This window comes from Accipiter gentilis, chromosome 24, assembly GCF_929443795.1.
Source record: "Accipiter gentilis chromosome 24, bAccGen1.1, whole genome shotgun sequence".
Classification (NCBI taxonomy): domain Eukaryota; kingdom Metazoa; phylum Chordata; class Aves; order Accipitriformes; family Accipitridae; genus Astur; species Astur gentilis.
The window spans coordinates 17622996-17642126 of NC_064903.1; the positions used below are offsets into that span (position 1 = coordinate 17622996).

Genomic DNA, 19131 nt, shown 5'->3' on the forward strand with positions numbered 1-19131 from the left:
CGGAGGGGCTGGCAGCACGAACCTTGCAGTGGCAGTGGGTCCCGGTGCGTCCCCGCAGTGGCAGGGGGACAGGAGCGTGCCCGCCTACCTGGGACTGTGCAAGCGGACACAAAAGACTTTTGGGGTGCCCAAATCGCCTGCCGCTGCCAGCCGGCTGCTGCGCGGTGCACAACCCCTGGGGTGCCCTGACACCCCCCCCCCCCCCACCGCCTGCCCGCTACGGTACATACGGTGACCTCGGGGCCACGGGTGCCGGCGGGACTCTTTTAAGCAGTAAAAAAAACTTTGCCGTGGCTGCGTGTCCGGGTACTGGCGGGCAGCCGGTGACTCATGTGGAAGGCGGGGACCGTCCCGCTGGGGCTGGCGTGGGTGTGGGCACCGGCTGCCCATGTAGCCCTCACGCTCACGGGCATCGAGCTGGGGCTGTGCCAGTGGGAACTGGGGATGGGGGGGAAGCCCCGCGATGGAGCGTGGCAGGACGGGGACTAGCCTCATCCTGCGCCTCTGTCAGTGTGGCCGTGGCTGCGGGCCAGGAGCAACCCAGCACGCCCGTAAGGAGCAATCCTGCCCAACCTGTTCCTCCAGGCTCCAGGCTCCGGCACTGGCTGCTGTTCCCAGCAGGAGCACTGGGCACCATGGAGTTTGGGACCCTGCGATGGAGGGCAGGCAGGAGAGGAAGGGTGGCTGGCACAACCGTGGGGATGCTGACGGGACCCGGGCATCCTGGCCCCAAACCAGGAGCGTGACCCACCCCCTCCCCAGCACCCATTTGCGGGGTCAGCTCAGTTTGGAGGGTGCTGGGTGCCAGGCTGAGGGTGCTCAGCACCCTGGTGTGCCCACGGAGGTGCAGCACCTCTGGTGCTCAGTCTTAATTCACCCTCCCTGGAGTGAGTCCCTGGGCTGGATCCTGGCACTGACGCAGCGCTGTGCCCCTGGGATGCTTCTCCTTTTTCAGTGGTTTTCTTGTAAAACAGGGGCAGTGACGGCTGGCAAGGGAGGCCGGGGAACAGGATAGACCTTCCGCGACTTCCTCCCACCAGGAAATTCCTACCTTAAAAAAAAAGCACCCATTTTTGTCCCTAAACATTGTAAAAAAACAAGAGGAGCAGCCCGATGCCCTGCAGCACCCAGCCCATGGGGCCGCGGGCGACCCCTCAGTGGGGGCCCTGTACCTGGCCGGTGCGGGGGGCCGGTTTTGGGGCTGGCCAGCCGATGGGGTCAGCCCTACCTTCCTGGAAGATGGCCTTTGAAACTGCCCGGCATTTCCTCAAAGGTTTCTCAGGGGAAAGTCCCCGCGGTGCCGTTCCCGTGGCCGGGGCTGCCGCACCGCCTGCCGCCTCCATAAAACGTGGAGCAGGCAGCGGCAGGCAGCAGCAGGCACGGGCAGGCAGACACGGGGACGTTGAACCATGGGCAACTGGCTGGTCAACCACTGGTTTTCGGCCGCGGTCCTCGTAAGTGTGTGGGGCTGGAGGGGGGTCATCTGCTGGGATGGACTGGGGTGATGCGAGGGGGTATGGGGGACATGGTCTGGGCATGGCCCCGGGGGGGCTCACGGGGGAAATGGGGGCTGATGGGTTGTTGTAGGGCTGGGCTGCAGGGAGAGCCAAGCATCTCCTTTGCTCAGCCAACCTGCAAAGCCCCAGCAGCCAGGGGAGGGATGGGGTTTTAAGGAAAACACAACTCAAAGGAAAGGGGGGATCCCGCTGCAAAACTTAGAGCCTCCCGTGTGCCTCTTCTCCCCCCGTGAGAGCCCACACTGGGCTGAAAAGCCTGCACCGTAGGGACGGTCTGCCAGCGCGTGTAACGGGGCTTGCCCGGCTGGCACCGCACCGGCTGCTTGGCACTGCTTGAAGAGCTGCAAATGCGTGGGAAAATGGGGGTTTGCAGAAAGTTGGGTTATTTGAATTTTTTAAATTACTTAAAAAACCCAAACAAAACATATGCAAGGCAAAGTGGGTTTGGGGGCTCTGCAAAAAAATTGATGGCTGTGAGAGGGGCCATTGTGGGGTGCAGTAGGGTTAGGCAGGGGACGGCAGTGCGGTGGGGCTGGGCGAGCCGGTTCCCTGAGAAATTTCCTCCTCCCAGCCTTCCCCGCTCAGCCCCGACCACCCTCCGAATCTGCCCTCTCACCATGCAGGCGTTGCCTGCAGCTGCCTTTCCTCCTTCCTCGTGCATGGGTGATGCACGGGGCCGTGGGTGACAAGACAGTTATTTTGCAAGACTCCCACACCTCTCCCCACCTTTGGCCCCATGTCCCGGCCCTGGGCGTGCAGCTGCAGCTCATAAGGAAGCAGGAGAGGTCCCGCTGTCCTCATGCCCTCCGGCTGCACCCGCACCCGAGTGCTGTGGGGTGACGGGGGTCCAGGGCTGGGGTCCCTCACGAGGCCGCGGCTTTCCCCCGCAGGCGGCTTGGCTGGGCATCAACATCTTCCTCTTCACGTACTACTTTCTGTTCTTTGACCGGGACGAGCGGTATTTCTATACCAGGGCCATCCTTGGGGTAAGCAACCTGCCTGCCTGGGCACATGTGCCCCTTGGAGCCCCCCTGCAGTGGGGTGGGGGCTGCAGCCCCTTCTTTGTCCTGTTCTTTTCCAGCCTGCCATTGCTCCGTCCCAGTCCCCAGCCCGGCATTGCTCCATGCTGGTCCCTGTCTTGTCCCAGCCCAGCACTGCACCATCCCAGCCCAGCATCACCCTGTCCCAGTCCCCAGCACAGCCCAGCATGACCCCCCTCCCAGTCCCCAGCGCAGCCCAGCATCGCTCCTTCCCAGTTTCTAGCCCAGTGTCACCCCCTCCCAGTCCCCAGCACAGCCCAGCATGACCCCCCTCCCAGTCCCCAGCGCAGCCCAGCATCGCTCCTTCCCAGTTCCTAGCCCAGCATCACCCCCTCCCAGTCCCCAGCACAGCCCAGCATCGCTCCTTCCCAGTTCCCAGCCCAGTGTCACTCCCTCCCAGTCCCCAGAGCAGCTCAGCATCACTCCTTCCCAGTACCTAGCCCAGCATCACTCAGTCCCGGCTCAGCGTCACTTGGCCCCATCCTGTCCCAGTCCCGGCACAGCACCATGCTGGGCAGAGCTGGGGAGGTCCGTGCGGCTGCAGGCAGACGTAGCCCACCTGCGGCATGGGACAGTGGGTGCTCACCCCCCTCCTCCTCTCCCCAGTCCGCCTTGGCGTGGGCACGAGCATCGGCCAAATGCCTCAACTTCAACAGCATGCTGATCCTGCTGCCCATCTGCCGCAACCTCCTCTCCTTCCTCCGCGGGACCTGCTCGGTGAGTGCCCCGCAGCGGCACGGCCACCGCGGCCGTCCCCGTCCCCATCCATCCCCGCCGCCATCCCAACACCTCCTCCTCTTCCCGCAGTGCTGCAGGCGGACGCTGCGAAAGCAGCTGGACCACAACCTCACCTTCCACAAGCTGGTGGCTTACGCGCTGGCCCTGCTCACAGGTACCACCCTGTGCCGGACTGGGGGACGGTGGGACGGGGTGGGTGGCCAGGTGGGTGACAGGCTGTCCATCCCCCTGTCCAGCCGTGCACACCATCGCCCACCTCTTCAACCTGGAGCGTTACAACCACAGCCAGCAAGCCACCGACGGCAGCCTCCCCGCCGTCCTCTCCAAGATGCACCTGCAGGGCGGCGGCAAGTGGCTGAACCCCATCCACTCCAACCAGACGGTGAGTGCCGGCCCTGGCATCTAGCCCCCCCCCCCCCCCCCACCCGTGCCCTGCTTCCCTAAGCCAGCCTGCCAACCCTGCAGACCGTCGAGTATGTGGCTTTCACCACCATCCCGGGGCTGACGGGAGTCATCATCACGCTGGCGCTCATCCTCATGGTCACGTCCTCCACCGAGTTCATCCGCAGGAACTACTTCGAGGTCTTCTGGTACACGCACCACCTCTTCCTCATCTACTTCGCCGGCCTCGTCATCCACGGCATCGCGTAAGGCTCCTCGCCGCTCCCCGAAGGCAGGACAGCGAGGGGCAGCGGCCGCAGACCCCCGATGGGGCAGCCCTGCCTGCCCCGGGGGAGCGGTGCAGCCCCCGAGGGGGTCCAGCGGGGCTGTGAGCTCCCCGTTCCCAGGGCTGGCTGGCCCAACCCGCCTCACGCAACATGGCTCAGCCCCAGCCGGGGGCACAGGAGCCGGCCCCTGGGCTCATCCCTCACCTCCCCGCAGCGGGCTGGTGCGCGGGCAGACGGAGGAGAGCATGGAGGAGGTGCACCCTCATCGCTGCGCCCAGTATCTCACGCGCAAGGACGAGGACTGCAGCCACAACTGCTGCAAAGACCCCGAGTTCGGGAGCATCCCTGCCGAGGTAGGGCGGTGGCGGCGGGGGGAGAAGCCCTTCCCTTGCACTTGGGATGCTCCAGCCCCGGTCCTCCCCAACCCTTCGCTCTCCACCATTCCCACAGTCCTGGAAATGGGTTCTGGCTCCCCTCATCCTCTACACCTTCGAGCGGATCCTCCGGGTCTGGCGTGCGCGGCAGAAGGTCGTAGTCACCAAGGTGGGTGGTGCAGGAGCCCGTGCCTACCGCCAGCTCCTTTCCTCGCAGCCACCGCTGCCGGGGTGGCCGTGGGGAGACGGGCAGGGGCCGCTGCCATCGCCCCTTGCCCGGGGATGGGAGCCAGGCTGGGTGCTGAGCGCCGTCCCTGCCCTGCAGGTGGTCATGCACCCTGCCCGAGTGCTGGAGCTGCAGATGCAGAAGAAGGGCTTCCGCATGGAGGTGGGACAGTACGTCTTCGTCAACTGCCCCGCCATCTCCCTGCTGGAGTGGCATCCCTTCACCCTCACCTCAGCGCCCGAGGAGGACTTCTTCTCCATCCATATCCGGGCAGCCGGTGACTGGACGGAGCGTCTCATCGACACCTTTCAGCAGCAAAAGACGGAGATGCCCAGGTAGACTGGGGAGCACCCCAACAGACCATCCCAGGGATTTGGGGAGGCCGTAGCTCTTACCCAGGCCCTCCCTTGGCCAGGATCGAGGTGGATGGCCCCTTTGGCACAGCCAGCGAAGATGTGTTCCAGTATGAGGTAGCCATGCTGGTGGGAGCAGGCATCGGTGTCACCCCCTTCGCCTCCATCCTGAAGTCCATCTGGTACAAATTCCAGCAGGCTGACCAGACCCTCAAGACCAAGAAGGTATGGGCTGCCTTACAGGACCAGCCATGAGTTTCCCCATGCTGGGCTTCTCAGTCCTTGATATCGCATCCTTCCACCCCTCCTGCTCCGCTCCACCTTGGGCAACCCCTCTGCCCCTGCATCCCAGATCTACTTCTACTGGCTCTGCCGGGACACGGGAGCCTTCGCCTGGTTCAATGACCTGCTTGCCTCGCTGGAGCAGAAGATGGCTGAGTCGGGCAAGGCGGACTTTCTCACCTACCGGCTCTTCCTCACCGGCTGGGATACCAGCATCGTGAGTCGGCCACAGGCAGGCATGACTGCAAGGGGGGGACATGGGGTGGCCGAGGCAGGCAGAAGGGGCAGGGCAAGCATGTCAACGGCTTGCAGGCAGAAAGTCCGGGAGCCATGTTTGGTGGCCATCGGCAACGGATGCTCCTCCGTGGTGAGGGAATGGAGGTGGGCTTACAGGTGGTGGCCGGGGTCCTCACCATCCCTGCTCTGTCCAGGCCAACAATGTGGCACTCCGCTTCGACACTGCTACGGACACGGTGACGGGCCTCAGGCACAAAACCATCTTTGGGCGGCCCATGTGGAACAGCGAGTTTGCGGCGGTGGCTGCAGCCCACCCCAGGTGAGAGCCGGGCAGGGGGTTTGGGGAGCCGGTGCTGGGAGGCACCCCCTCCTCCCTGGCACCCAGCGCCAGGCTGGGCAGAACTGGCTTTGGGAGGGGCATGGTCATCCCCCACAGGTTGCAAGGATCCCAAAAAGCTCTTAAATCACCTTTCCCTGAGCTGCCCACCTGGCATTGACAGCCCCGTGCTGTGCACAGGTCAGTGGTCGGTGTGTTCCTCTGCGGGCCAGGGGCCTTGGCAAAGAGCTTGCAGAAGTCTTGCCACCAGCACTCCAGCCTGGACCCCAGGAAGGTCAAATTCTACTTCAACAAGGAGAACTTCTAAGTGGCAGTCAGGCTGGGACCCCAGCAAGCAGGGAACTCTGCCGGTCTCACCTCACCGCCCGTGCCAGAGCATGGCCAGGGATAAGCATCTGCTGAAGAGCGCATGCACCAAAGCCAGGCAAGACACGGCAAGGCACTCCTCCTCCACGAGAAACTCGCAGTTCAAAGACTACTGCCTTCTTGACCCGGTCTACAAAGGGTCCTCATGAAGGGAGCGGACCTGCAGCTCCGCACGGCCCCCCATCGAGAAACCAGAGGCATGTGCTGTGATGCTGCTGCTGGAGCAGCGGGAAGCAGCGGGAACGTCCAGCAGGCTGGGCAGAACCACAGGCTGGGGATGGGGACAGGAGATGGGCGTGCCGAGCAGGCACTGGGGGCCAAACATGCCCCTCTGGGTTTAAACAGTCCTTTACACAAAAGCGTGAATTAAACGTGCTTTCCTTTGCAATAAACACCTCCGTGGTGACTCAGTCCGTGCAGGTGTGAAGGGACCCTACTCTTTGCCCTCTTGCAGGGCTGCAACAAAAAGGCTGGTTCATAGCAAACCCTCTGGGGTGCAGTGTAAGGCACTCCCCCTCTGCGGGGGCTCGCTGCCACCACCCAGAGCCAGCCTGCACCGCCTGCCAGGCACACACCAGCGCACAGGCCAACTTCAAATGCAGCTCACGCAAAGCCAACAAATTCTGCTCAAGCATATGCAGAGAAGAGGGGAAAACCACCCTCCCCGAGCAGGCCGGTGTGGTAAGCAATACAGCAATTGGATACGGAGCCCCCCCTCAGGGACAGAAAGCCAAGCTCCCTGTCCTGCCCTGCCCTTACACCCCTGTGAACAGCTGTGACCAGCACGGCACATAAAATCCCATGAGTAGATCTTGCCTTGGTGCTGGGGAGGTGGAAGGAAGGCGAGTGGTTTGGACTAGCCTGGAGCCAGGCCAGACTGTTCCCAGAACCCAACAGTCCCATTCCGGCCTCCACAAGAGACCAAACAAGGCAGTCGGAAACATGGCTTTACTCAAACCCTCCTCCCACTTTATTTCGAACGTCATAAAATATACACACAGAAAAAAGGATGAATGGGAGGGGAAAACATTAGGGGGGGGCAGGAGAAACCTCTCCCAAAACGCAGCATCAGCTCAGACAGCAATGGGAAGCAGCTGCCACGGAGCGTCGCCTCTGTCCAGGTGGACGGCATCTCCAGGGCTAAGAGAAGGAAGGGGAGTGAGCCCCAGCATAGAGAGGAAAAGCAGGGTAGAGCCCCATCCTGACCAGCTCTCTGATTTACTGATGGGGAGCAGGCACAGGCTGAGGCTGGGTTAAAGACATCACCTGTCAGGGTGCTCCCGTGGACTTCTGGATTTGCTCCTTTAGAATAAGGATGCTCTGCCGTTGCTCTGGAGGCAGCATGGCAATCTGGTCCGCCGTCAGCTGCAGAACCTGCATGATCAGGGCTGCCTGTGGGGAGAGGAGGGAATCAGAGACATGTGAACAGCCACGGGTTACTAGAATCAGGAAGGGGCTGTCCCCGCCACAGTAAGGCACGTAGGAAGTGCCACTCCTGCTGTATCACCCTTCCCTTTTTGTCCTCTCACCTTCTCGTGATCCTGGGGGGTGACCTGGCTCTGTCCAGGGCTAAAGCCTCCAGGCTGACCAGCTCCTTGGACCCCTGCCCCAGGAATGCCTCCTCCCTGCATGCCTGCCCCTGCCATGTTAGGAACCTGTGGGCACGAGAGAGGGGGTAAGGACCAAGGGGTCCCTGGACTCAGCCATACAAATATAGGAACGTAAAGCAGATGATCAGATGGATGCCCTCACAGACAGCCTGAAGATGCCCAAGCGTGAAGAGAGACAGGCTACCGTGCGTTTTACGTGCTCTCCTCTGCCTCCAACTCCTGTGCTCCTTCCTGCACATCAGGAAGAGGTGGAGAGGGGCCTGAACCTCGTCCTGCGCCCAGCAGATGGGCAATGCCTGGGGAGATGCGACGGATGCCCTGAACCCCTCAGAGAGCCACTGATCCAGGCCTTGTGCTTCCCGGCAGTGCTGCTCCACAGGACACCCCCCCCTCTCTAGCTGCTGCAGAATGCGATCACACCCCCCACCCAGCCCCAATCTACAAGACACCATCTGAGCCCAACCAGCTGAGCAGAGGTGTTGTGTGTACCTGGCGGGGCCCCTGCGGGCCACTGGCTCCCATGTTAAGTGGCCCAGGACCCTGTATCCCACCAGGCATAGGGCCACGTGGGTTGGGACCAGGCCCTCGAGGCTCCAGGCCCCGGGGCTCCATGACCCTGGCCTCCATGGCCCTGGCTTCCAGCACTCGCGGCTCCAGGACCCGTGGCTCCAGGCCTCGTGCCTCCAGAGCTCGCGCCTCCATCACCCGGGGCTCCAGCCCTCGTGGCTCCAATCCTCGCGGCTCCAGCCCTCGGGGATCTCTTCCGACTGCAGAGGAAAGACAAGGCGAGCTGTTGAAGGGAGCAGCGCCGCAGGGAGCGTGGGAGCGAGCCCGCTGCCTCCTTTGTCTGGGGGCTAGCAAATGCCTGGAAGGTGCAGGGCTGGGGGCAGAGGAGACATGCCTGGAGGAAGTCCCTTGCCCCGTGGGACTGTCCCTCCTTGCCCCGGAGTCAGTCGCTTCACTGCCCAAATCCCCCTTCTACGTCTCGCGCTGGGGCAGCGGGCTCCACTCTGACTTCTTGTCCGTATGCTTTAAGCCACCCATTATTTCATGCCCCCTCTCTCACCTCGAGCATCCATCAAGGGCCCCCGTGGCTCTCCCATCAGTGGTCGGGGTTCTCCCATGGGTCCCCCCCTCATCTCATGGGGGGGGCCACGGCTGTCATGACCAGGCATATGGTGCATAGGGGCTCCCTGGTGGGGCGGCCCAAGGTAACCTCTGACGCAGAGAGACGAGAGCAAAGCAGGAGGAGGAGAAAAAGCGAGAGAGTGTAAATCAGACGCTGGCTTGGCACGGTCTGGGCAGAGCGCTGGGATTGCCCCCGAAGCCGGCCGCAGGGGAAGAGGGTGAGGCTGGCACAGGGACGGGTGCTGTTGGCCCCATGCCACAGGGCTGCTGCTGCCATCACCCCGGGGATGCCCCGTCCCCGGGGAAACGGGCCGGCCCCCGCGGTCGGCAGCACACAGGCCTCCGACCAGGCAGCGGTGACTCCCGGAAGGCTGGTGCCATCCCTGTCCTCAGTGAGAGGTCACCCTTGGGCAGGGGACGGTGCCAAGGGCTCCTCTCCTTCCCTCTCCCCTCACCTGGGCTCCACTTCTCCAGTGACTGAAAGCAGGGTCCCTCCGCGAGGGTCATTCGGGGCATCTCCCAAAAGGCCTCGGGGTGGCGGGCCACTAGCAGGTAGAGGTCCACGCTGCATAGGGGCCCTCGGGTCTGGCATGGGCACTGCCAGGGAGACACACAAGAGCTCGTGAGGATCTGCATGACCAGTGCCGTGCTGAGACTGTCCCCCAGCGCTCTCGGGGCTAGGGTGCGGGGCGGCCTCGCTGCTCCCCGGCGCGCAGGCGGGTGAGCCGCGCTGACCGCTGGGGGGGCAGCCCCTCGCACGAGGCCACGGCGCACCGAGGCCCCTTCTCTGGCTGCTGCTTTTATCCCTCTCTTTCCCTCTCTGGGTCTACCTCAGGCTCCTAATGGCACCAGCTGGCCAAAACAAGCGCGGGTGCCCCCGTGGCAATCCCTACGAGCGCGGGCATCAACACCCTGCTGATGTGGGGCCAGGAGCAAAGTAAGACCTGGCAGTGAGGTGTCAAAGGGGGCTGGATCCTAGGCAAAGGCCCTCTCCAAGCAGGCTCTCCTCTTCCACTAGTGGCTCTCTGCGCACAGCACTAGCCTGCTCTCTCCTCTGGCCCCGGAGGAAATCCTGCCTCCTCCTCTTAATCCTGCCAGGCTACATGGAGTGATACACCAGTCCCCGGCCCTGAGTATAGTGGGGTGAAAGCTGCTCTCTGTACACTCCACAACAAGCTCCATGGGAGGAGGGAGCTGGCGAGTGCCGGGATACCTTGAACGCGTTCGATAGACGCAGGCCTGGCAGGTCCCACGGGCGAGAGCTGCAGGTTCCCTGGGCAAGCAGCAGGAAAAGAGGGAGAAGAGCAGACACGTAAATAGTGTATGCACACATGCACTCAGCCTTGGGGACAGTGCTGCCTGCAGGATCACTTCTGCTCCCTGAAGTCCCCCAGAAAACCTACAGAGAAGATGCTGCATGCTGCAGGTCTGGCTTTATCAACCTCTTCCATTAATGCCACCTCAGCCACCACAGGTGTGACAGCCAGCTTGGCACAGCCCTTCCCTCGCTCACTGTGTGAACGTGCAGGGCAGGAGGACACCCTGCCGAAACAATCGGCATTCTGCGGGGCCATGCTGCGCCCCTCAACGCACAGCCAGCCAGCTTCTGCTTCTGCCCCTGCCCACAGCTTCCCATGGCACCCATCAGTGCCAGCCTTCTGTCTGCTCTCCAAAACCTTGCGGGTGCCAAGAACTACCAGGTTGCTCGCAGGAAGATGCTGCCCGCCCCAAAGAAAATGAGAGTCTGCTACCCCTAAGTACCTAAGACCAGAGGATCTCAGAACAGGTTTGCCACGTTCTTGAAACAAGGCCCACGATACAAGTCAAGGCAATAGGGGTGTCAACTGCCTGCGTGCCTTATTACTGGGAGAACAGGAACGCCTTGGTTGTGCTAACCCCGGCGCATGGCTTGATGGGGCAGCCACACAACGTGTGAACCGTAAGGAATCCGGCTCCGGGGCTGGGCCGTACAGACCGTGCCTGCGGAGGGAAAGCCAAGCCATCACTCACCGGGAAATTCCCTGCCAAGCCTTGCACTCACTGTCACAAGCAAAAGCGAAAGCCCAGCTCCCTCTGCCGGGCACGGCGCAGGGAGCACTCGCAGAGGCGGGCAGACGCGGCGGCAGCACAAGCTGCTTCCCAGCACTCAGGCAGCAAAGGAGCAGGACAGGGACCAGAGAAGAGCAAGCTCTGCCTGCCCGCACAAGCACAGGGACAGACATGGGCTCACAGAGAGATGGAAAAAACAGGCATGTCCCACTCGGTGGGGCTCTGCAGGGACCGGCAGCTCTCCTGGCTTCCAGGGCTCATCTGCATAACATGGCGCAGAACAAGCTGGGAGCAAACCGGTGCATGGGTTGGGGCCCTGGAAGCAGGAGAGCTGCTACCACAGCCTTGCGCCTAAGCGAACAAACCCGGGTGCAGCCCAGCGCTGCAGGAGCTGCCCCAGATCCGGGGATGGCAAGGCTGCAGGTAGCTGGCAGGGGATCTCGGCGCAGCACTGCTCAGCACCCGTGGCCTGGGCCCTCGCCGCAACGAGGCTCACATGACACACAGCACTAACCCACATCCGTTTTACCTTGTCCACGCTCCAAGGGGACAGGCCCTCCACCCGGCATCCCCACCTGTGGCTGCATCCCACCTGAGAGGGAACAGGCAAAGATCAGATACCTCCTCCTTGGCCATCCCTACACAACTAACCGATTCCTTTAGCCCCAAATACCTCCCCCTCTCCCAGCTCCTGGGGGAGCATCTGGAGGTTTATTTTCTTGGTGTTGGTTCCCCACAGAGATAAGCCAACTTTTTGGACCGCTGCTGGCAGCAGCCACAACAACAATACATGGTTTGGGACTACATGTGCTCTCAAGGGGCCAAGCCCTCTGGTTACGGGGAAGGTAGAGGGGGACTGTCCGTAGGACCCGTATGCCCAGGGCACGGTTCAGCCAAAACCCACGCACTCACCTCCTGGAGCCATGGGGCCGGGGCCTGGGCCCTGTACAGGGGCTGCCATCTGTCCTGGGGCCGGCACTCCTCCCTGCATGGGTGGCTGCATCAGAGGAGGAGCGCCGTTTACGTGCATCCCACCCTACCCAGGAGAGAAACCGGACCTCAGGGAAGCCCCGTCATTTGGGCACATGCACCCCAGCTGCGAGAGCTGGAGCTGCCAACGCCCATCTCTCCCCCGCACAGAACGTGTGTCGCATAGGCTCTTACTATAGGCTGTGGCTGGGATGAGGGGGTATTCTGCGGGTTCAGCTGGGCATTTGGCCCTGGCCCAGGCCCCGGTCCCGGTCCAGGCCCTGGTCCTGGCACTGGCTGCTGGTTGCCTGGGATCAGAGGAGGAACACTGGTCTGGCGATGCAGGATTTTCTAGGGACAGAACAAGGAGAAAGGAGTTCTCTTCCACCTGTTCTCCATAACAGGCTGCCACCGATACCCTACCGACCCCGGATGAGGCAGGAAGGGACAAACCAGTGCAATCTCTGGGTCGACGATCCTCATGACAACCTGGGCCTGCAGCAGGGCATAAGCCAGCTGGGGATTCTGGAGCAGCATGTTCCTGGCTTCCTGGGGGCTGTTCTGGACGCACAACTGAGAAGACACACGCAGATCAGAGCTCAGGCAAGGCGCGACAGGGGCTGCGAGGGCACGGGCAGCGGTGGTAGAAGCTGTGCTCATGCAGCGAGCAGGGAGCGCAGCCCTCCGCTTCACTTACCTTCATCTGCTTCATCAGCTCAAACATCTGCTCAGGTGGCAGGCTGGCTACTGCTCGGCTGATGGACTCGGGGGCATCTTCAGGATTGACAGGGTCCCCGTAAGGGGACTCTATGATGGGTGCGCCTGTGCCCAAGCCTGCAACAGAGTTTGTGACCTTGTATGGCAATGCGGACTGGCTGTTTTTAACAGGCTCACTAGAAGGGAAGCACCATGCCGTTACAGGAAAGGGGAGGCGGTGAAAATGGGGAGATTATCTGGGAGAGAAAACAGAGCTGAGCCCATCCATCCCTCTGCAAAACTACTTGCTACATTGCTTGGAGCAGGTCAACTCCACGAGGTCTCCACCTTGCCAACCTCGCAGAAGAGGCACGCTTTGTAACACTGAAAAGGCCAGGCCCAGCATGACATCAGTGCACTCTCCACCGTAAAATTCAGACTCACTCTTCAACTCCTCCTTGTTCTTCTCACTGGCCGCATTGTCGACACGCAGGGCCCTCCCGCTGAACTCTCGCCCGTTCAGGTTCCGCATGGCACTGAGGGCCGTCTCCTGGTCTTGGTACTCACAGAAGCCATAGCCCTTCGGCTTTCCCGTCTCCCTGTCATACACCAGCCTGCACAGCGAGGAGGAGAGAACCACCACGGCTGAGAGCAGCGCAGGCATCGAGCAGCGCGCAGTGCCCACAGCTCCCCATCAGTTGGGAGGGAGCTTTTGGGATACACCACACAGGAGTGCTGGGGAGCAGAGAGAAGGCACCAGAGTCAGATCAAGGTGCACAACAGTCGGCCCTAAGCCGGAGCCAAAAGACCTCCTGGATGCAGGCCGATGGGTGTTCCCAAAACTCCAGTATGCAGAAAAGCCACCAGCGCAGGCGCTGTGCTTTCCATGACCCGATGAAGGCAGCTCTTGGGGGCACAGGACTGGACTGGCTGCTCCTGGAGCTCCCAAGCCCTTAATTGGGAGCTCTCTGAAGCCTGGTGCCAAGCCAGGAAAACATCCTTGCAGAGCCCCTGGGATGGGAGTGCTCTACACTCCCATCTCTTTGCATAAAGCCTGATCAGGACCTGAGGGCTTATCTGCCCCAGCCCCATGCCACAGCAGGGCAGCTGCCTCCATCCCGGAGCAGCGTGCCCACATTCAGGCTGTTGCCCTCGGGCCGTTACGTTCTGCATCTCCAGGCGACCTCGGCACAGGATCCCCGTGCCTGCACCCCAAGCGCAGCTGCCACAGCCTCCCAAACCGCCCAGAAGCCGCACCGCTGTGCACTGCTTTGCTCCTGCCCGTCGGAAGGCTGGCTCTACGCAGCATGCCCCTCCACAGCCCCCGGCCACCCGCGGGGCTCGGTTTGCCCACGCTGCCTTCAGGAACCGAGGAGGGGGGAGACCGGCAGCCATTCTCACCTAAAGCTGACCACGGGCCCAACCTCTGAGAAAATGTCCTTCAGCTGCTCCTCTGTGGCTTCGTACGGGATATTCCCCACTGTGGAAAAGAGACGGTGGCCGCCGGTCAGCGTGGAGGCCGAGGGCTGCGCGGGTACCGGCCCCCAACGGCGGGAAGGACTCGGCCGGCCCGCCCTCGCCTTCATCCTCATCCTCACCCCCATCCCCATCCCCATTCCCATCCCCGCTCGCCCCCGTGCCGCTCACCGAAGACGGAGCGCAGGGAGCGGTCCACGGCGGGGTCCCGCACCGACAGCCCCGCCATCCCGCCGCCCGGGCCTCGCCGCCGCTTCCGGTCCCTCGCCCAACACCATCCCCTTATTTCCGCTTCCGGCCGCTCCCACAACAAACATGGCGGCGGCGCGGCGCGGCGGGGAAAGCGCTCCGACGGGAAACGCGAGGCCACGCCGCTGACCCCCTGCGCGCCGCGCTCGGTAGGAGCGGGGAGCGGGGAGCGGGGCGGTGGGCGGCCGGGACACCCGGCCGGGGGCTGCTGGGTCCTTGGGGAGCCCTTCCCGGGGCAGCCCCGCGGCCTCAGGGGTGCAGTCCCGCGGCCTCAGAGGTGCAGTCCCGGGCACCGGCCCTGAGGCATAGTCCCCTGGGTACCCCACACCCGGGCACCCCACTCCCAGGGCACCCCATCCCCTGAGGCACCCTATGCCCCGACACACCAACCGTTATCGCCCCCTTATCGCCTGGGCACCCCACTCCCAGGGCACCCCATCCCCTGACACCCCGGGCACCCCATTCCCTGGGGTACCCCATCGCCGGGCACCCCATTTCGTGGAGCACCCCATTCCCCCACCCCAGAGTACCCCATCCCATGGGACACCACCCCCCAGGGTATCCCACCTCCCAGGGCACCCCAACCCTGGCCACTCCATGGCAGCACCAGGGCAGCCAGCCCCCTGCCCTGGGGTGCAGCCGGGGCTCCGATGCCCCCAGCATGGTGGTGCCAGGGACCCCCATCGGCCCCCGCTCCCTCCTGTCCCTTGTGAGCCAGACCCCCTGTGCCCGCCTGGCAGGCGGCCGTATCCTTGCCAGCAGGTGACATCCCTCTGTCCTGGGACTTGGCAGGATGGAGGCCAGGGATGTCCCCGTCCCCGTCCCTGCGCTGGCCACGGAGCCGCGATTCGCCCAGTGCCTCAGGTGAGCCTGCAAAGGGGAATGGGAGCCCTGTGACTGCTCTGGCTGGGTGCAGGCAGGGCTGGCGGGGAGGAGAGCTCGGAGGGCCAGCCTTGCACCCCGGGATGGGGGTCTCTTCCCTGTGGTGGGGTGGGCTGCCGGGCTGGGGAGGGCCTGACCGTGCCTTGGCCTTGCAGGGAGCATTTGGAAGAGGAGCAGTTCCTGGATGGGCGCTACCGGCTGCAGGAGGTGCCGGGGGGCCGCGTGGCCCTGCCAGTGGTTGAGGAGAAGCTCTCCCAGCTGTGGCTGCCCCAGGAGATACCCTGTGGACTGGTCCAGATCCAGGTTGGGAGAGAACCCCCCGCTCCTTGAGTCCCGCCATGGGACGGTGGGGTCTCAGCCCCACGTGCCACATCCCTCCCGCAGGACCCTGTCCCCTCCAGGGCAGCCCGCCGGCAGACACCTGCCCAGAAGCTGCGGGGTAAGCTGCAGCGGCTGCTGGGCAAGAGCTGGTCGGAGGAGCTGGAGCGTGATGTGCCCCGTGCCTGGCAGCGGCATGGGGATCTGGTCCTGCTGAGTGAGGATTGCTTCAGGGCTGCGCCGTGGGAGAAGCTGGGTAAGGGGGAGCAGGGTCTGGCTGCCCAGATCCTGCCCGCAGAGCTGTCCTGGCTTTTCCCAAAGCTCCAAGGACGGGTGCGTTGCAGGTCCGGCGCTCTGGGAGACGGTCGCCTCAGCTCTGGGTGCCCGTAGGCTGGCCAGGCGAGGACGGGTGTTGCCGGATGGGATGCGGTCCCCCAGCATCACCCTGCTGCTGGGCCAGGATGGCTGGGTGGAGCACGTGGACAACGGGATCAGGTAGGCAGGAGCCATGGTGCAGGACGCAGCCGGTGCAGGGAAGGGGCTGCCCTCATTGGGCCGGTGATATTTCCCAGGTACACGTTCGATGTGACCAAGTGCATGTTCTCACCGGGCAACATCACAGAGAAGCTGCGTGTGGCCTTGCTGCCCTGCTCCGGGGAGGTCCTGGTGGATCTCTACGCAGGTAACGGGGATGGCGGACGGATTTGGCAGGGCAGGCTTGCGGAGGCAGGCAGACAGGCTGAGAGCAGTGATGCAGGTACCGATGGCATCCAGGTGGATGTGAAACATCGTTTCCAGCCTGGACTGGGAAAAATACCGAGGCTTAGAGCTCCTGCCCTGTCTGTGAGCCCTCAGCTAACCTGGCACTGCTGTCCCTCCTGTGTCCTTGTTGTCTTTGGACACTTAGGTTGACCTTGCACTCAGGCTCTGCAGAGCACTGCTCTGTATCTAGTGCTGGTCACGGGAATCACTGGGATCCAGGAGAAAGATTTGTCCTCAAGATTGTTTCTAAAAAGCTCTCGTAGATGTCCTGAGCCTGTACTGATGCACTTTTTTGACAAGCTGACGCTAACTGAAATGTCCTATGCTGTGAGATGACTGGGGAGATCACATCAGGCATTTGCATGTCAAGAGAGCTGCTGGTTTGTACTTAGGAAAGTTAATGCTTTCAATACGTGCCACACAGAAAGGCAGTGGCACTCACAAAACTGCTCTGGATTAATTAAAATTAATGGTAGTCTGAGCATTTCTGCACTGAGCGGAAACAGGGCAAGGCAGGTCTTGAGCTAATGAACAAAGACTGAAGGTAAAATAAGCTCCTCTGTAAACATTTTTTCAGACAGATTTTGCTTTTGCAGAGGAGGGAGGGATGAATTTCCATTTTCCCAGCATCTGGGCTTGTTCCAATCCAGAGCAAAGCAGATTCAGAGAGCTGGGGTGGCAATCCGCATCCCACCCTGCCTCTGGGGAGGAGCGTGGACCCCCGGCGGTACCGGGACCCTGCCCTCAGCGCTGCCACCTCCTGCCCCCAGGCATCGGCTATTTCACGCTGCCGTACCTGGTTCACGCAGCGGCTGCCTTTGCCCATGCCTGCGAGTGGAACGGCCATGCCGTGGAGGCCCTGCGCAGGAACCTGGCACTGAACGGCGTGCAGGACCGCTGCCACATCCACCACGGGGACAGCCGGCAGGTGAGTGGTGCTGCCCGGCCGTGGACCCCCCATCCCTGCGTGGCATCCCCCTTATCTTCCCTCTCCTTCCAGCTGGAGCTGCGGGATGTAGCAGACCGGGTGAACCTGGGGCTGATTCCCAGCTCAGAGGAAGGCTGGCCGGTGGCCTGCCGTGTCCTGAAGAAGGGCACGGGTGGGGTTCTCCACATCCACCACAACGTGGAGACTCTCCCCTCACCAACCCCTCCGCAGACCCCGGTCCTGCAGGCTGAGCGGGGGTCTCTGGAGGGAGCCAGCTCTGAAGGAGAGGTGCAGCACCCAGCAGAGGATGGTGGGAAGGAGACACTGGGGGCCAGGATCAGACCTGAGTGGCAGAGGTGGGCTGAAGCCACGGCGGCACAGATCCGGGGGCTGCTGGTAGAGCTGCATGGGCAGCCGTGGCGCACTAGCATCCTGCACATCGAGGCAGTGAAGTCCTACGCGCCCCACGTGCATCACCTCGTGCTGGACCTTGAGTGCCGGCCGATGCTGCCCACCTAGCTGGCCACAGGCCCCAGCATGGCTCCGGCTCACACGAAATGCTGGTGTTGGAGCATCGGTGGCCAGGAGATGCTACCGTTGCCTGCTGCCAGCCTGGATGCACTTTACGTCCCCTCGTTCCCAGGTGGCATCACGGCCCAGCAGTGCCTCCTGGTCCCCAGGGCACAGAGGGATGTGCTTCCACGGGAGATCTCTCCAGAAGCTATATCCCAGCCTAGGATGGGGTGAGCTAGGACCGAGAGCGCCTGGCGTCCTGCCCCGATCTTGGAAATGTGGTGGTGCTTTCAGCCCCATTTTCACACAGGAGAGAGAGCCACGGGGCTGCATAAACCTCAGATTCCTGCTGGGCTTCGTTGCAGCGAGTCAGGGGGACAGGCTTTGTACTTGTATTTACCAGCGTGCTTTTTTATTGTGCTGGAAACAGATCTGTTCATCTCGGTTTCTTCTCACCTTTTTGCAGAAATAAGGATGTTTCCCACCTCTCTGGTTGGTGTCCAGTTAAAAAGTGAACACTGGTGCAAGCATGGGGGTCTGGCCTGGGGACGCCAGCTCCCAGGGGAGTGCATGGAGAGGCTGGGAGAGCAAAGCCTCTGCCTGCAAGCCCAAAGCTCTTTTGCCTGAGCATCGTGTGGTTACCCCTGTTGCAGAGAAACCCCTGCTTGGGGAGGGAGCTGACACGGGCCCTTTGGTGTCCCTGTGGGTTTTCTGCTGTGTAGGTGTCCTGCCTCCCCTCCCGCAGGGCTGGGAACCTGTGGCTCTCCCTGTCCTGTGGCAGGGAGCCCTGGAGTGGAGCCGAAAGTGTGGGCAGAGCTGCATCCTCGTGTTTGCTTTGGGGCTGCTCCCAGCCGGCCTCCTATGCAGCCCTGCTGTCCTGCGTGACGAGAAGCTGCCTCCCCATGGATGTGAGCCCCACGCCTCGTCCCGCCACGTGTGCTCACCGTTTCCCCATTGCCTGTGCTGCTGCGGGCAGAGCGCGAGGAGCCCTGCTGGGACCGTACCTCTGCCCACGAAGGACAAGGGCGAAGGCTGGAGCCTTGCAGCGGGGCCATCCTCTGCTGCGGGCAGAGCTGGGTGAACACCACGACCGTGGGTCCCGGTCCCTCGCCCACACCGTGCTAGGCACCCCTGGCTGGCACCCCCTCCCAAGCATTGCGGGTGGCTGTAGACTTTGTGCCGGCCTGTGTGTGCACTTTGGGAGGAGCTGCCTTCCCAGATAGGGCTGCGGGGGCAGCACGCCGGGATCGCAGCCCGGAGAGCCGGGACGGATCACCCAGCTCCAGGCACCGAGACGGGCTCTGCCCAGCCCTGCCGGGGGAGGAGGAGAGGCAGCCCGCGGGGTTGGGGACGGTCCCCGGGGGGAAGAAGGAGCTGCTGTCCCCGGGGGGAAGAAGGAGCTGCTGTCCCCGG

At 62.8% G+C, this 19131-nt stretch overlaps 3 protein-coding genes across 12 annotated transcripts; 2 read left to right on the forward strand and 1 right to left on the reverse strand.

Annotated features, from left to right (window-relative positions):
- Positions 1-133: 133 nt before the first annotated feature.
- On the forward strand, positions 134-6616 carry NOX1 (NADPH oxidase 1). Of its 3 annotated transcripts, XM_049827588.1 has the most exons (13): positions 1368-1454; positions 2408-2503; positions 3164-3274; positions 3365-3449; positions 3532-3677; positions 3761-3942; positions 4178-4316; positions 4414-4506; positions 4663-4898; positions 4979-5141; positions 5269-5415; positions 5630-5754; positions 5953-6175. In XM_049827588.1, exons 1-13 carry the CDS (start codon positions 1410-1412, stop codon positions 6077-6079), a joined length of 1695 nt encoding a protein of 564 aa, XP_049683545.1. In that variant the 5' UTR covers positions 1368-1409; the 3' UTR covers positions 6080-6175. The 3 variants fall into 3 exon arrangements, with proteins under 3 accessions (XP_049683544.1, XP_049683545.1, XP_049683543.1); XM_049827587.1 differs by lacking the exon at positions 1368-1454 and adding an exon at positions 134-222 and having other exon boundaries at positions 5269-5754; positions 5953-6616; XM_049827586.1 differs by having other exon boundaries at positions 5269-5754; positions 5953-6616.
- Positions 6617-7088: 472 nt separating this feature from the next.
- CSTF2 (cleavage stimulation factor subunit 2) lies at positions 7089-14367 on the reverse strand. 6 transcript variants are annotated; one of them, XM_049827573.1, is made up of 15 exons: positions 14238-14367; positions 13992-14070; positions 13035-13204; positions 12592-12728; positions 12348-12467; positions 12090-12245; positions 11838-11910; positions 11455-11517; positions 10090-10149; positions 9332-9473; positions 8815-8966; positions 8238-8515; positions 7668-7793; positions 7405-7530; positions 7089-7278 (listed from the first exon to the last, which is right to left on the reverse strand). In XM_049827573.1, exons 1-14 carry the CDS (start codon positions 14293-14295, stop codon positions 7408-7410), a joined length of 1737 nt encoding a protein of 578 aa, XP_049683530.1. In that variant the 5' UTR covers positions 14296-14367; the 3' UTR covers positions 7089-7278; positions 7405-7407. The 6 variants fall into 6 exon arrangements, with proteins under 6 accessions (XP_049683530.1, XP_049683532.1, XP_049683533.1 ...); XM_049827575.1 differs by having other exon boundaries at positions 11838-11961; positions 13035-13325; positions 14238-14249; XM_049827572.1 differs by having other exon boundaries at positions 7090-7278; positions 11838-11961.
- TRMT12 (tRNA methyltransferase 12 homolog) lies at positions 14362-19099 on the forward strand. Of its 3 annotated transcripts, none has more exons than XM_049827579.1 (8): positions 14362-14464; positions 15108-15179; positions 15353-15500; positions 15582-15771; positions 15860-16010; positions 16088-16197; positions 17087-17205; positions 17278-19099. In XM_049827579.1, exons 2-8 carry the CDS (start codon positions 15109-15111, stop codon positions 17722-17724), a joined length of 1236 nt encoding a protein of 411 aa, XP_049683536.1. In that variant the 5' UTR covers positions 14362-14464; position 15108; the 3' UTR covers positions 17725-19099. The 3 variants fall into 3 exon arrangements, with proteins under 3 accessions (XP_049683536.1, XP_049683537.1, XP_049683535.1); XM_049827580.1 differs by having other exon boundaries at positions 17048-17205; positions 17437-19098; XM_049827578.1 differs by having other exon boundaries at positions 14363-14464; positions 17048-17205; positions 17278-19094.
- The last annotated feature ends 32 nt before the right edge of the window (positions 19100-19131 follow it).